Source organism: Lepidochelys kempii, chromosome 6 (assembly GCF_965140285.1).
Source record: "Lepidochelys kempii isolate rLepKem1 chromosome 6, rLepKem1.hap1, whole genome shotgun sequence".
Taxonomy (NCBI): Eukaryota; Metazoa; Chordata; order Testudines; family Cheloniidae; genus Lepidochelys; species Lepidochelys kempii.
This window is the reverse complement of record NC_136385.1, coordinates 90,968,767-90,982,889: the sequence shown is the minus strand read 5'-3', so window position 1 is coordinate 90,982,889 and position 14,123 is coordinate 90,968,767. Positions and strand designations below refer to the sequence as shown.

At 51.4% G+C, this 14,123-nt stretch overlaps 1 protein-coding gene across 2 annotated transcripts in view; it reads left to right on the top strand.

The window, feature by feature from the left end:
• Positions 1 to 14,123, top strand: part of LTBP2 (latent transforming growth factor beta binding protein 2) — a 126,206-nt gene that overhangs the window by 6,015 nt on the left and 106,068 nt on the right. For both annotated transcript variants that reach the window (XM_073349171.2, XM_073349170.2), the window contains exon 2: positions 6,431 to 6,501. In XM_073349171.2, the coding sequence (XP_073205272.1) occupies positions 6,431 to 6,501 (71 nt within the window). The remainder of the gene's footprint in view (positions 1 to 6,430; positions 6,502 to 14,123) is intronic.

The following is a 14,123-nucleotide window of genomic DNA, read 5'->3' as shown; positions in this document are numbered from 1 at the left end:
TGCATTGCGCAGTGCCCTGTACTACAGGATGATGCCTAGAAGGTTGTAAAAAATGTATACTATTGTAATATTTGGGAAAGCATGTGATCACATAGGGAAGCTATGCACACCATTAACATGTGCAACTCCATGATCTTATTGCTGCTTCTCTTGTCCTCCTTCCCCCTAGTGTTTGTTACACTTGCTTGAATCTGGTGTCCAATAAGACCACAGAGTCTTCAAGGCTTGTGTTGTCTTAAGTGTGTGTGGAGCACACGGTGCAGTGGGGCCCTGATCCTGACTGAGGCTGCTATGTGCTCCTGCAGTACTAATAATTAATAAGGAGGGCTGTATTGTAATAAGCCAAGGGGGCAGAGTTAAGGTTGCACATTCAGCCGTGACTGTAGCATTTCCTGATGTCGGGGTCAGAGGGGGCTTTGCTATGCAGACTGTGCATTCTTGAAGATTTGTTTTCACTGTGGACACGTAGGAAGTTACCCGCTAACTTTGGAGATGAGGCTGGGACAGGAACTCCAGAGAAACAAGACAAGGCTTCTGTCTTTCTGTCTCCCAGCACTTTTGGACCAGGGAAATGGCATCTGGAAGAAAGACAACTACTAAGGCCCTGAGCCTGGAAAGAGAACCACATGTCTGGACCTCTGCCCCTGCGCAGAGCCCTAGAGATCTCTTGGCAAGATCAGGGCAGGAATGGCTCTGTTAAAAAAGGGAACCCTCTTCCCCCTTGTTGCCCCAGATGATGCTTGTTTCTTAGAGCACCTGGAAACCCTACTGAGTGAGGAAGGGGCAGCTTCTCTCGTGCTCAGTTTGAGTGCAATTTGGGGCTGCTATCTCCAGACTGTGTTTGGAGATAGCAGTGTTTGGAGATCACAGAGCATATCTAGCACCTCAGGTGAGAGCTGTACCCTAACAAACTCATCCTCATTCCCCGCAGCCCTGCAGGTACATAAGTATTGCAGCTCTGTGTTACTGGTGGGGAAATGGAGACTGAAATGAGGTGACTTAGCAAAGACCCCCTTGGCACTCAGTGGCAGAGCCAGGATTAGAGCGTGGGCCCTCCTGAGGCCCAGCCCCATGCGCGTTTCTGCCATTCACACAAGCACCTGCTGTGGCTGACCTGATAGGGCTTGGGCAGGGAGACCTGCTTGTGGAAATGTCTTTTTTACTCTGGGCCTTTTGGGTTGTGTTGAGCGTGGTACCACCTGGTGGTGATACTGGGAACTGCTGGGCATTCCTGCCACAGAATGGCCAGGCTGTGTACCTGCCGTCTGAGTTATATTATCCGTGCGCCTCTCACCCCCGCTAGACCTGCATGCAACAGAATGGGAGAACAGTCACTGCCTTTCTCCAGGGCTTGATTCCCTCCCTGCTGCTTAGTGCAGAGGGTGGGACTCCTGGTCTCTGCTTAATATTCTGCATGCAGCTGGAAATGCCATTCTAGTTTGCTTCCCTTCAGCAGGGCACAGGGAGCATGGATTACATGTGGCCAACCCACTGTGCCCATGCTGCCATAGTGGGCCGTACATGCGTGGTGACTGGCAGCACAGGGGACAGCGGCATGGGGCAGTCTTCCAACAGGGCTCGTGGGTTCAAAGGTAGGTGGCGCAGGGCAGCCCCCAGAAAGGCACTGTGTCTAGGCTATAGGGTTCAGAGGGCTAGTGACACAGAGCTAGTCCCCATCCAGGCTCTGAGGATTGGCCGATGCATGGTGGCCTGGGCTGGCCCCATGGCTGGGCATTTTTGTCTGTGCTCTCAGGTTTCTGGGTGGGAAGCACTGGGCAGCCCCGGCAGGACACCATATTTGAGATTGCAGGGTGGGTGGGTGCCTGTCATGCAGGCTGTGTGTTTAGCTGTGGCTGGTGTTATTCACAGAGCACTGGGGGCTCAGTGCTGCAGAGATCCCAGCATGGACCCATGTCATGCCATGCAGCCACTTCTGACCTGCTGCCTTTGCCTCAGTTCAGAGGCCCCATCACCTGCGTAGCGGTTGACTTTTCACACATACAGAACTCCTCGTTGTGGGGCAGCCCCAGAGCGACCTAGCCTAGAGCGTTGCTTCCAACTCGGGGCTGCAATGCGGGGGGTGAGGGAACCCCAGCTCCTGCTCCATGTGAATGCCCTTGGCTGGAGAATGCCAGAGGAGAAGGCAGCAACCAGAGGGCTCCTCTCTGAGTTGCGTGGTTGCTGGGAGGCATTGGCCATGGGCGCGCAGCAAGCTGCGCGCACCTGGGGGCTGCTATTCTGCCAAGCTGCAGGAAGCCAGCCACTCCCTGGAGCACCATCCCTCTGAGCTGTAAACATGCCGTGCTCCTTAAACCTGCAGGGGTTTATTTGGAATTCTTCATAAGACAACAAAAACCACATGGCGTTCAAGCCATGAAAATGTCAAGTAAATGCTTTAAATGTAACCAGATGCTCCCAGGGCTGGTTCCTGCTCAGTGAAAAACCAAGACCACTTTGCCCAGCTCCGTAGCCCCCCAGCCATCCTCTCCCCCAGTCTCCCAAGGCTCCAGCACACCTGGCTGTCCATTAACACCATCTCATCAGGAGGTGAGAGAAAAGTTTGCTCCATTTCCCACCCGTGGCCCCAGCAGTGCGGCCCGATGAAGTGAGCTGTAGCTCACGAAAGCTTATGCTCAGATAAATTGGTTAGTCTCTAAGGTGCCACAAGTACTCCTTTTCTTTTTGCGAATACAGACTAACACGGCTGTTACTCTGAAATCTGGGATAAGAATAACCCTTAGCACCTCGCTAGCATTTTACTGCTTCCAAGAGCTTCACAAATATTTGGCTAATCAACCCTCCCCACTCTAGAGTGGCACTGGGGCCTGGCGAAATTGGCACCATTTTGGGAGTTGAGATTTTCCTAGCTCTGTTACTGACTCACTGTGTGATCTTGGCAAGTCCCTTTCCCAGCCTCAGTTTCCCCATATGCAATGTAGTGCTTATGATACTGACCTGCCTCTTGGGGTTTAGAGGATATGAGATCGTGTCTAGAAAGTGCTAAGGATTAGGATTGCCCATGAGCCTGGAGGACACAGCAAGTCTGTGACAGTGAGTCTGTCACTACAGACAGCACCAGGTGCAGTATAGAGGAGCCTTGGGGCAGGCACTGAGAAGATCAGCAGCAACAGGATGAGCCCAGAGGGAGCTGGGCCGGGGGAGTGACACAAAGCACCTAGTGATCATACCCTTTTGCATGCACTGCTTCACATGTGCTCCTCAGACGTGATTCTGCTGCCAAGATAACCATGACTCCTAGTGAGTCAGCCCTGGCCTTTCACTCCTTTCTGTGCTTGTTCTTTGTGCTTCTGCTTCATCCCCACAGCCTCTGGCTGCTCCTGCAGGCCTGGCAGCAGCAGCCTTCCAACAGAGAGTCAGACCAGCCCCCAGGGTGCTGGGGTGCAGCTGTCCCCCGATAGCTCACAAGAACCAGGCATGTTGATGCGGTGCCCTCAGAGAGTGGGAGGGCCTGCTAGGTACTGGGCCACCTGCTCTATTCCAGTCTCGCACTCTGCACCCCAGAACGTGTTGCCCACCCTATGGTCTGGGAAGAGATCTACTCTCACCAGCAGACACTGAGAGGCGTTCTCTCTGCGTGTGCATGCGTGTGTGAGCGAGCGAGCGAGATCTAGACAAAGATTCCGGACTTCATTCCATGAGGAATTGTTGGCTTGATCTGAGGCCAAAGCAGCTTCTCTGAGGGCGGCGCCTGCTCCTGCCTGCAGAAACCACCTTCTGATTGTGCCAGTAATTTGAGGCAAGAACAGGAAATGTTTATGCTCCTTCACAAACCTGCTGAATGTGATTTGCAAAGTGCATCTAGGCCACCTCAGGGAGGAGGGGGGAGCTGTGGTGATGTCCCACCTCATAAAGCGAGCGGGGTTGGGTCTGGTCAATAATTGAATGGGAGGCCTGCAACAATATAATGATTGGATGGTTTTAGACATCTAAAGATAGGGTGCAGCTAGGGTTGCCAGGTGTCCGGTTTTCGACTGGAACGCCCAGTCGAAAAGGGACCCTGGCGGCTCCGGTCAGCACTGCTGACTGAGCTGTTAAAACTGCGGTTGGCAGGGCTGGCAGGCTCCCTGCCTGGCCCCGCATGGTTCCCTGGAAGCGGCAACATGTCCCTCGGCTCCTAGGTGGAGGTGCGGCCAGGGGTGCTCCGTGTGCTGCCCATGCCCTGAGTGCTGGCTCCACAGCTCCCATTGGCTGGGAACCATGGCCAATGGGAGCTGCAGGGGTGGCGCCTGCGGGTGCAGGCAGCGCGGAGCCACCGGGCCATGCCTCCACCTAGGAGCTGAGGGACATGTCGCTGCTTCTGGGGAGCCCCCCGAGGTAAGTGCCGTCCAGAGCTTGCACCCGTCACCTCTTCCCATACCCCAACCCTCTGCTCCAGTCCTGAGGCCCCTCCCACACCCAAACTCCCTTCCTGGAGCCTGCACCCTGCATCTCCTCCTGAGCCCCCTCCTGCATCCCAAACCCCTCATCCCTGGCCCACCCCAGAGCTTGCACCCTTGCCCCAGCCCAGAGCCCACTCCTGCACCCTGAACCCCTCATTTCTGGCCCCACCCCAGAGCCTGCACCTCAAGCCGGGGCCCTCACCCCTTCCTGCACCCTAACTCCCTGCCCCAGCCCGGTGAAAATGAGCAAGTGAGTGAGGGTGAGGGAGAGCGAGCGACAGAAGGAGGAGGTATGGAGTGAGTGGGGGTGGGGCCTCAGAGAAAGGGTGGGGCTCAGGAGGAGAAGGGGCAAGGGTATTTGGTTTTGTGCGGTTAGAAAGTTCGCAACCCTAGGTGAAGCCTAAGCAGACTAGATATGGGCTTGATGCGGGATTTCCTTCTATGGCCTGTGTTATGCAGGAAGTTAGCTAAGATGACATAATCGATCTTGCTGGCCTTAAAATCTATGAATATTAATAAGAGCTTGATCCTGAAGGATCGGTAAGTGCTTTACAACAAGTTACTCAGCTACAGAAATCACGCTTTCTGCCTCTACTCGCACACAGTGAAATGCAGCCCGTTCTGTGGTGAGCTATGTAGAAACAACACTCCACAACAGTTTGAAGCAGGAAATGAAGAATAGTACTGTATCCATTTGAAACAGCATGGGAGATTTATGGGAGCAAAATATAATTACCAATGCTGGATTAGACCCAATCCTAGAAAACCGTGCTGTGAGATCTTTAATGGCCCCTGATTGTCGGGACCTCAAGTTACTCATAAGAACGGACATACTGGGTCAGACCAAAGGTCCATGTAACCCAGTATCCTGTCTTCCAACAGTGGCCAGTGCCAGAGGGAATGAACAGAACAGGTAATCATCAAGTGATCCATCCCCTGTCGCCCATTCCCAGCTTCTGGCAAATAGAGGCTAGGGACACCATCCCTGCCCATCCTGGCTAATAGCCATTGATGGACCTATCCTCCATGAATTTATCTAGTTCTTTTTTGAACCCTGTTATAGTTTTGGACTTCACAACATCCTCTGGCACGAAGTTCCACAGGTTGACTGTGCATTGTGTGAAAAAATATTTCCTTTTGTTTGTTTTAAACCTGTTGCCTATTAATTTCACAAACCCCTAGTTTGTGTGTTATGAGAAGGAGTAAATAACACTTCCTTATTTACTTTGTCCACACCAGTCATGATTTTATAGACCTCTGTCATATCCCCCCTTAGTTGTCTCTTTTCCAAGCTGAAAAATCCCAGTCTTATTAATCTCTCCTCATATGGCAGCCGTTCCATACGCCTAATCATGTTTGTTGCCCTTTTCTGAACCTTTTCCAAGTTCAATATGTCTTTGTTGAGATGGAGCGACTACATCTGCAGGCAGTATTCAGGATGGGGGCGTACCATGGATTTATATAGAGGCAATATGATATTTTCTGTCTTATTCTCTATCCCTTTCTTAATGATTCCCACCATTCTGTTCGCTTTTTTGTCTGCTGCTGCACATTGAGCGGATGTTTTCAGAAAACTATTCACAATGACTCCAAGATCTCTTTCTTGAGTGGTCACAGCTAATTTAGACCCCATCATTTTACATGTATGGCTGGGGTTATGTTTTCCAATGTGCATTACTTTGCATTTACCAACATACTCATGAGCAAAATGGCACCTCTGGCAGCACAGGCCCCCCTAGCAACCATGCTAGGGCATTGAGGTTAGTACTGATTCAGGAGGGAGAGCACCCCCTACTGAGTCACCTTCACCACTCCCCGTAGCACCTGGATGTTCCTTCCTAGGGGGTTTCCCCTCCAAGTATTTAACAAGACCAGCCTGGGTTGGCTTGAGAGCTCAGGCTGCAGTGGTCTGGGTGCAAGGAAAACTCAGATGTTGTAGGAAGTGGTTCTGTTGGTGTCTCCGGAGGTGCTGGCTATGGGGAGACCTCACCGCCTCTCTTTTCCTAATCCCGCTGTTTGTGACTGCTTAGGCCGAACGTCTGCGGGGGACAGTGCTGCTCAGGGTGGACAACTGCTCCTGGCACAAACCGATGCATCAAACGTGAGTACGAAAGAACAATCGATTAGAGATGTCAGTCATGGCACTTAATGCATCGCTGGCAGGCACTCAGCTGTCCCAGTGATGGGTGTGGCAGGAGGGCCAGAGGATGCCCTTTCCCAGTCCTTTGGCCCTGAAGCCCCCTTAGTCATTACACTGATGTCTTTGAATTTCTCCACTGTTTGGTTGAGACATAAACAAGGAGAGAATTCCCTTCTCTGCCTGACTCACCCCACCCCCTGTTATGGGCATGGTGTGCTTCCCACGGCAGAGAGAATGGAGCGCCCCCTGTGGGTGCTGTTACATATATAGTTCCCAGAGCTGGGCCGCATGTCCCCTGTTGGTGCTGCAGCACTTCTGGCCAGGTCAGTAGTCCATGCTAACATCGACTGCGTCAGAGACCAGCCCCCTTACCCTTGTTAATTTGTTATTAATCAGGATCGGGAGGGCCCCACTAAGCTGGGTACTGCACATACACATTCAGAGACATGGGTCCGTTTCTAAGAGCTGATAAATTTGAAACAAGACCCAAGTGATTGTGATAAATTGCAGGAGGGAGAGTGGTGAGGGAGGGTAGTGGCGATAAGGTCACATAGCAGCTGCTGCCCCCCAGATTGATGGTTCCAAATGATCTGAACGTTTTTTTACAAAAGCAACTAACTAGGTTGGCGAAGGGGCTGCCCTGGGAGGGGCTGGGGTGTGGAAGCCTGCTCTAAGGGGGTGTGCACACTAGGGAGACAACAGAAAATGGCTTGAACGCTCAATCAATCCCTGACCAGCTCGTTACTGGGGAGCTGCTCTCCCAAGGAGGCTGTGTCCCTTCATGCTTTCCCAAGGTAGGAATTACTGGAGCTGTGTGAGCACAAACACCTTCACCCCTATCCCTCAGTTCTGATACAGCACCCAGGGGGCCCTCTGTGTGGGGAACCCTCTTCCTCTCCCTGGCTGTTACTTCAGAACTCCTCTCTTGCCTGTAAATGCAGGGCCCTCTGGGCTGGGGCCTCCTGCAGGGCAGCTCTGCTCGACACAGTCATAGGACTAAAACAGAGTGCAGTGATTTACAGGGAAATAATCCCATGGAGGGGGCTCTGGTGACATCATTAACCACATGAGCTGGAACCCCTGTGATGCAATTAATTACATTGTAAATCAGGGCAGCTCACTGGCTGCTGGTGAGTTTTCTTAACCTGTGGATCCAGCATGGCTTGCAAGTTTCCAAACACATAAATCCTCTAAAACCGCAGAATGAATGAAGAGCGGGGTTTATCCTGCAAAGGCCTCAGCTCCAGCATTCGCTGCGGCCATGCTTCGTGGACCACCCGCAGAAATCTGCCTGTTCCCCTCTGACCTGCTGCCCAAATAATCCCAGAGAGACTCTGTGCAGAGAACATTTGTAAATCCAAGCAGCAGTCTCTCTCCTTTCCATGCCTGTCTTCAGTGGGCCTGACTTCTGGAGTTGGCCACCTGGGAATTCTGCTTCACCCGTCTGTGATGCTGTAGTGGAGCTGGGTCTGCATCTGGGGTTTATAAAGTGGAGTAGATTGCAGCTGCTCTTCTTGTGAGCCCTGTAAATCAAACCTCTGTCACAAGCAAATAAGGAGAGCAATAGTAAGAGGAAGGAAAGTCTGGAGGAGACTGGGCTCCTGAGCAATAAGCAGCATTACAGGGAAGCGGAGGAGTGGCTAGTTGTCCTTGTCTCCCCTGCCCAGGCATTCAGGGTCAGCATTGTGTCCGCAAACTTGTCTGGTCTCCTCATAGCCCTGTTTAAACACAACAGGACAGCCTGGTGCACACAAGCCATGAGTGACCACTGTAGGCCCACACTGGCCAAGATCTGTAGGGATAGAGATGAGTGAAATGTGTTATATGGGAGTGACATGAGGGGTAATGGCAAAGGACTGAGGAAGCGTAGGCAAAATATCCGGAAGATACTGCCTGATGGTGAAATAGGTCAGGCTGAGGAACCGTCTCCCAAGGGAAGGGATGGGAGCCCTGTTTAACAGTAGACTGACTGAGAGGACAAGACAGCTAGATGAAGAACCTAGATCTTGTCCTTCTCTGGATTCTGTGACTTAATATGGAGAGGCAACCCATGGAGACTGCAGGTCCCAAACCCAGAAATGTGGCCTGCCTTGAAGAGCTCTCTATTGTGCACATCTCTTGGGCTGGAGGCTGATGACTGCCCCCAGAAGGGAAGGGGGAGTACCTAGCCGTTACGATAGGTCTCAAAACGCTTTACAAATGAGGTCAATATCTGACCTGAGCTGGGAATAGAAACTGAGTTCCAGTCCAGTGCTCTGTCCACAAGGAACCACTGTCAGCAGTGGTCTGGTGACTGGCCTTTGGTTTCTGGCTGGGCTAGGAGGATGCCACGGCTTGAGTCACTCTACAGGCCAACTCTTCCCAAGCCTTTCAGAGCAAGGCTTCCTCTGACCCGGTGAGAGCTCAGCCAGGACCTCGGTTGTTGCTTTGGTTGTCCTCTTTAACGTCTGCAGGCGGCTATGTCCTAACCCTGGGGCTTTTGCAATAAGGAGCCTCAAGTTTTCTATTCCCATCTCCTGCCCCAGCAATTCTTGCTTAACCTTATTTTTGCTTGAAAGGAGGCTGGACACACAGCCCCAAATAGGGTTGCTCCAGGCTCCTTACCCCTTTCAGGATCTTGCAAACCCACTTGGATTTAGCGTGTTTCCTTCAGCCCACTCAGGGTCTGATCCTCTCCCCAGCTCAAAGATGGAATAAGTGCCCTGTCCTTGGGGGATGGGCCAGTCAGGGATGGGCCAGAATCCTCCTCCTACCCACACTCCATCTCTAGCTCTCTCTCTCTGCCTGTGTTTCTTTCTTCCGTTTGTCTGTGCCTCTCCTCCCTAAACCACTGAGGTCAAGCCCTAGTGTCCCTCTGGGGCTCCTCACCTGCAGAGTGTCACACATGTGAGTGCCTTGCCCCCTTCTGGCTCATTTGCATGTTAGGTTGATCTGTGCTAATTAAATTTAACTCTTGGCATCATCTTGCTGCTGTTTCGCTGCTAATGAAACATGCAGATTGGAAACAGTTTTCTGAACTGCAACTGACGGATCCTTAAATCAAAGAAAATTGAGATCAGGCCTGTCGAAAGCGGAGTTACTGGTACCGCAGTACCATGCCCTCTGTTATTCTCACTGCCACACTGTGCCTCCCATGTCCTCAGCACCCTCTGATGTCCTTGATTCCTGGCTGAGAATCTCCCCTGCTCTTGCCCAGCAGGCGAAGGGGGTGAGGGATTGGCGCACTGTGGCTGGGAGACTGGTTAGAACTGTGGGTAACTGCCATTAATTTTCCCACCTGTTCCTGCTGAAGTCACTGCTTGGAAAAACTGTTTGTGCCAAATCTGGACCTGATCCCCTCCTGCATCTCCTTTTAGATGAGCCTGACAGGAAGACACATGTCCATACGGGGACATCACAGCCACACCCTGGGCAACCATTTCTGATGGGGGATGCAAAAGGTGGGGGTGGCGGGAGCCTCCTCACTAGAGACATTTTCAATAGGGGCAAAGGGAACTTGCTTAAATGTGCAGTGAGATGGTTCCTCCATCCACGCTGGGGCCCAGCATCCCGCTCAGGTGACAACTCCCTTTCGGTGAGAGTGAATCTTGGGCCTGGCGGAAGTGAAGAGAGGAGACGGACCCAGCCTTCCACAAGCTCTGCTCTTGAGTGAGCTGCCCCTGGGATCTCTTCCCAAGGGACATTTGCCCTCTGAACATTGATGTATCAAGTGCTCCCCCTCTTTCAATCTCTTGCTGGACTGGACCTGAGCTGTTTCCATGGCAAAATACATTCTTGGGCCCTGGGTGGTGATGCTGGAGGGGATCTGGTGCTTGCCATGCACATGGGAGCCACTTGTCAAGGGCTTCAAGAAACATTCTTGTTCTGCTGCTGGACACTAGTCCCCACTGCGAGAATGGGGTCCTGGAAAGGAATAGGGTTTGATTTTGTCTTACTCTGGGTGGGCTCCCCGCTAGTGCCGCAGAGCCTGGGGGGAAGGGCAGGGTGCTGTGTGGGCAGTGGTAGGAGCTGTAACAAAGTGGGGATTGGGCAGAGGTGGGAGCTAGTTTGAGGCCTGTGGAACGTGCAGGTGGGAGGTGAGGTGGAGGAGATCAGGAACTCCTCAGCACAGCCAACGGTATTACTAACATGCCCATCCCTGAATATCCAGGCCCCCTGTTTCCAGCTCCTTTGTTCCTGCCTGGCTCCAGTTCTAGTGACCCCCTCCACATAGTTCAGAGTGAAAGTATCCGCTGCTGCCCGAGCGCGGTGTGCAGGGCACAAAATGATGTGTGGGTTGCAATGGAGCCTGAGTCCAGGAGCTGTCTGTGCCCTTGCTGCATGAGGCTGTTGTAGTAGGTGGGTCTGAAGCCAGTGTGCACCAGAGTTCCCAGAAAACCTCCCCTCTGGGTTGGCACCGTCTGACTCCACGTTCCAAAGCCACCTCCAGCTAAGCGGAGTTCTCTTTCCATTGTAAACACATGTACGTTCCTTTCTTTAGCATAAAAATGCAGGACTCTTGAGCTCTTTCCTGTTCGGGGTTGAGTTTCCCTGGGTCAGCGGTGCTCCTGGCCTCTGAAATCTCTCCTCCTTCCTCTCCTGGTGAAGTGCGATTCTTCCTCTCCTCGTCTTTTTATAGCCCTCTTGCTGTGCTGTCACTTCCCAGCTCGGAGTTCCCATCGTGCTGGCTGATTAAAGCCTTCCGCTAGTGAAGGGTTCCTGCTGTTGCGCCGAATGTGCCAGGACTTGTGATGGAGACGGAGACTGCGTCTGCTCTGCAAAAGCCATTTGCAGGAGTCAGAGCAAGGGCCTGGGAGAGTAGGTGCCACAGCTGTGCCTGAATCTTCCTGATTGGAAGGAACTGGAGATGGGGGCTGTACTAGGCAGCTCTGGGGCATGCGGGGGGAACTGGGAAGGAATCTGTGCTGCTTGGCATGTTTGTGTAGCTGTTTAGATTTATGGATGAGCAGGTTAATGTATCTATTTTAGAACATTTCAGGCTCCCAGAAGCATTTGAGTAGCAGTTAGAATTCATGAATGTGCCAGCAGCAAACAGACCAGAGGAGCTTAAACATCATCGCTGGCCCCAAGAGGTTTCAGACAAGACAGCCCAGTAACCCCCATTAAGTGCTGCCTGTGGGGCTTTCCCCTTCCATCCCAGGCACCCCCTCTCCACCTGTTCTGTCCATCTGGCTGTAAGAGTGCGTCTCAGTGCACCTGCCCCAATGTTTTTATCCTGGTCTCAAGTGGGGTCCGCTCCACTGCAGGTCAGGGTCCAGAGGCGGTTAGAACAAACTCGGGCATCAGGGGAAACCTTTGTGAATAAAAGTTCAGCCTATGAAATCTGCCCAAAGTATCCCAGAGCCCCATCGACTTCACCTAGGTAACAGGACCTGCCCAGGTCGACAGTGAGAGAATGAGGCCCCACTTTGTTCACTGCAGGATCTTGTGATTGTTAATGTAGTTATTCCAGAGAAGCCAAATAATTTCTGTTCTGGAACAAGGGGCCAAAGGCTGACTCACCTCCCTTCCCCACCCCACCAGCAGCCAAACAGTGGAGAGCATGTTGGGCTGCCAGACGGTGTCTGTAAACAAAGTGCGGGGCCAGCATCTTTCTCTCATTAGGGACTTTTCTGTGAGCAGCACAAATGCTATCTGGGAGCTGGGCTCCTGCCCATGTGGGCTGCCTGTGACTGCTCAAGTGCCCGGCCATTGTCGGCAAAGATTAATTATAAGGACACTTTTCAGAGTAACAGCTGTGTTAGTCTGTATTTGCAAAAAGAAAAGGAGTACTTGTGGCACCTTAGAGACTGACCAATTGATTTGAGCATAAGCTTTCGTGAGCTACAGCTCACTTCATCGGATGCATACTGTGGAAAGTGTAGAAGATCTTTTTATACACACAAAGCATGAAAAAATACCTCCCCCGACCCCACTCTCCTGCTGCTAATAGCTTATCTAAAGTGATCACTCTCCTTACAATGTGTATGATAATCAAGTTGGGCTATTTCCAGCACAAATCCAGGTTTTTTCACCCCCCCCCAACAAACCCACTCTCCTGCTGGTAATAGCTTATCTAAAGTGACCACTCTACTTACAATGTGTATGATAATCAAGGTGGGCCATTTCCAGCACAAATCCAGGGTTTAACAAGAACGTCTGGGTGAGGGGGGGTTAGGAAAAAACAAGGGGAAATAGGTTACCTTGCATAATGACTTAGCCACTCCCAGTCTCTATTCAAGCCTAAGTTAATTGTATCCAATTTGCAAATGAATTCCAATTCAACAGTTTCTCGCTGGAGTCTGGATTTGAAGTTTTTTTGTTGTAATATCGCAACTTTCATGTCTGTAATCGCGTGACCAGAGAGATTGAAGTGTTCTCCGACTGGTTTATGAATGTTATAACTCTTGACATCTGATTTGTGTCCATTTATTCTTTTACATAGAGACTGTCCAGTTTGATCAATGTACATGGCAGAGGGGCATTGCTGGCACATGATGGCATATATCACATTGGTGGATGTGCAGGTGAACGAGCCTCTGATAGTGTGGCTGATGTTATTAGGCCTTGTGATGGTGTCCCCTGAATAGATATGTGGGCACAGGTGGCAACGGGCTTTGTTGCAAGGGTAGGTTCCTGGGTTAGTGGTTCTGTTGTGTGGTATGTGGTTGCTGGTGAGTATTTGCTTCAGGTTGGGGGGCTGTCTGTAGGCAAGGACTGGCCTGTCTCCCAAGATTTGTGAGAGTGTTGGGTCATCCTTCAGGATAGGTTGTAGATCCTTAATAATGCGTTGGAGGGGTTTTAGTTGGGGGCTGAAGGTGACAGCTAGTGGCGTTCTGTTATTTTCTTTGTTAGGCCTGTCCTGTAGTAGGTGACTTCTGGGAACTCTTCTGGCTCTATCAATCTGTTTCTTCACTTCCGCAGGTGGGTATTGTAGTTGTAAGAATGCTTGATAGAGATCTTGTAGGTGTTTGTCTCTGTCTGAGGGGTTGGAGCAAATGCGGTTGTATCGCGGAGCTTGGCTGTAGACGATGGATCGTGTGGTGTGGTCAGGGTGAAAGCTGGAGGCATGTAGGTAGGAATAGCGGTCAGTAGGTTTCCGGTATAGGGTGGTGTTTATATGACCATCGTTTATTAGCACTGTAGTGTCCAGGAAGGTTTGGGGGGGTGGGGGGGTGAGAAAACCTGGATTTGTGCTGGAAATAGCCCAACTTGATTATCATACACATTGTAAGGAGAGTGATCACTTTAGATAAGCTATTACCAGCAGGAGAGTGGGGTGGGGGAGGTATTTTTTCATGCTTTGTGTGTATAGAAAGATCTTCTACACTTTCCACAGTATGCATCCGATGAAGTGAGCTGTAGCTCACGAAAGCTTATGCTCAAATAAATTGGTTAGTCTCTAAGGTGCCACAAGTACTCCTTTTCTTTATAAGGACACTGTTAACATGGGGAGGCCTGACAGGGGATGGTAAATCTCAGGCAGGCCTTAGAGCAAAACCTTTCTCTCCTTGAAGCTAAACTAATGGTTCTGCTGTGTAAACATTGCTTGGTCCCCAGCAACCTCCCTCCCCAATGCTGTTCTGCTGGAGTTTGGGTTGCTG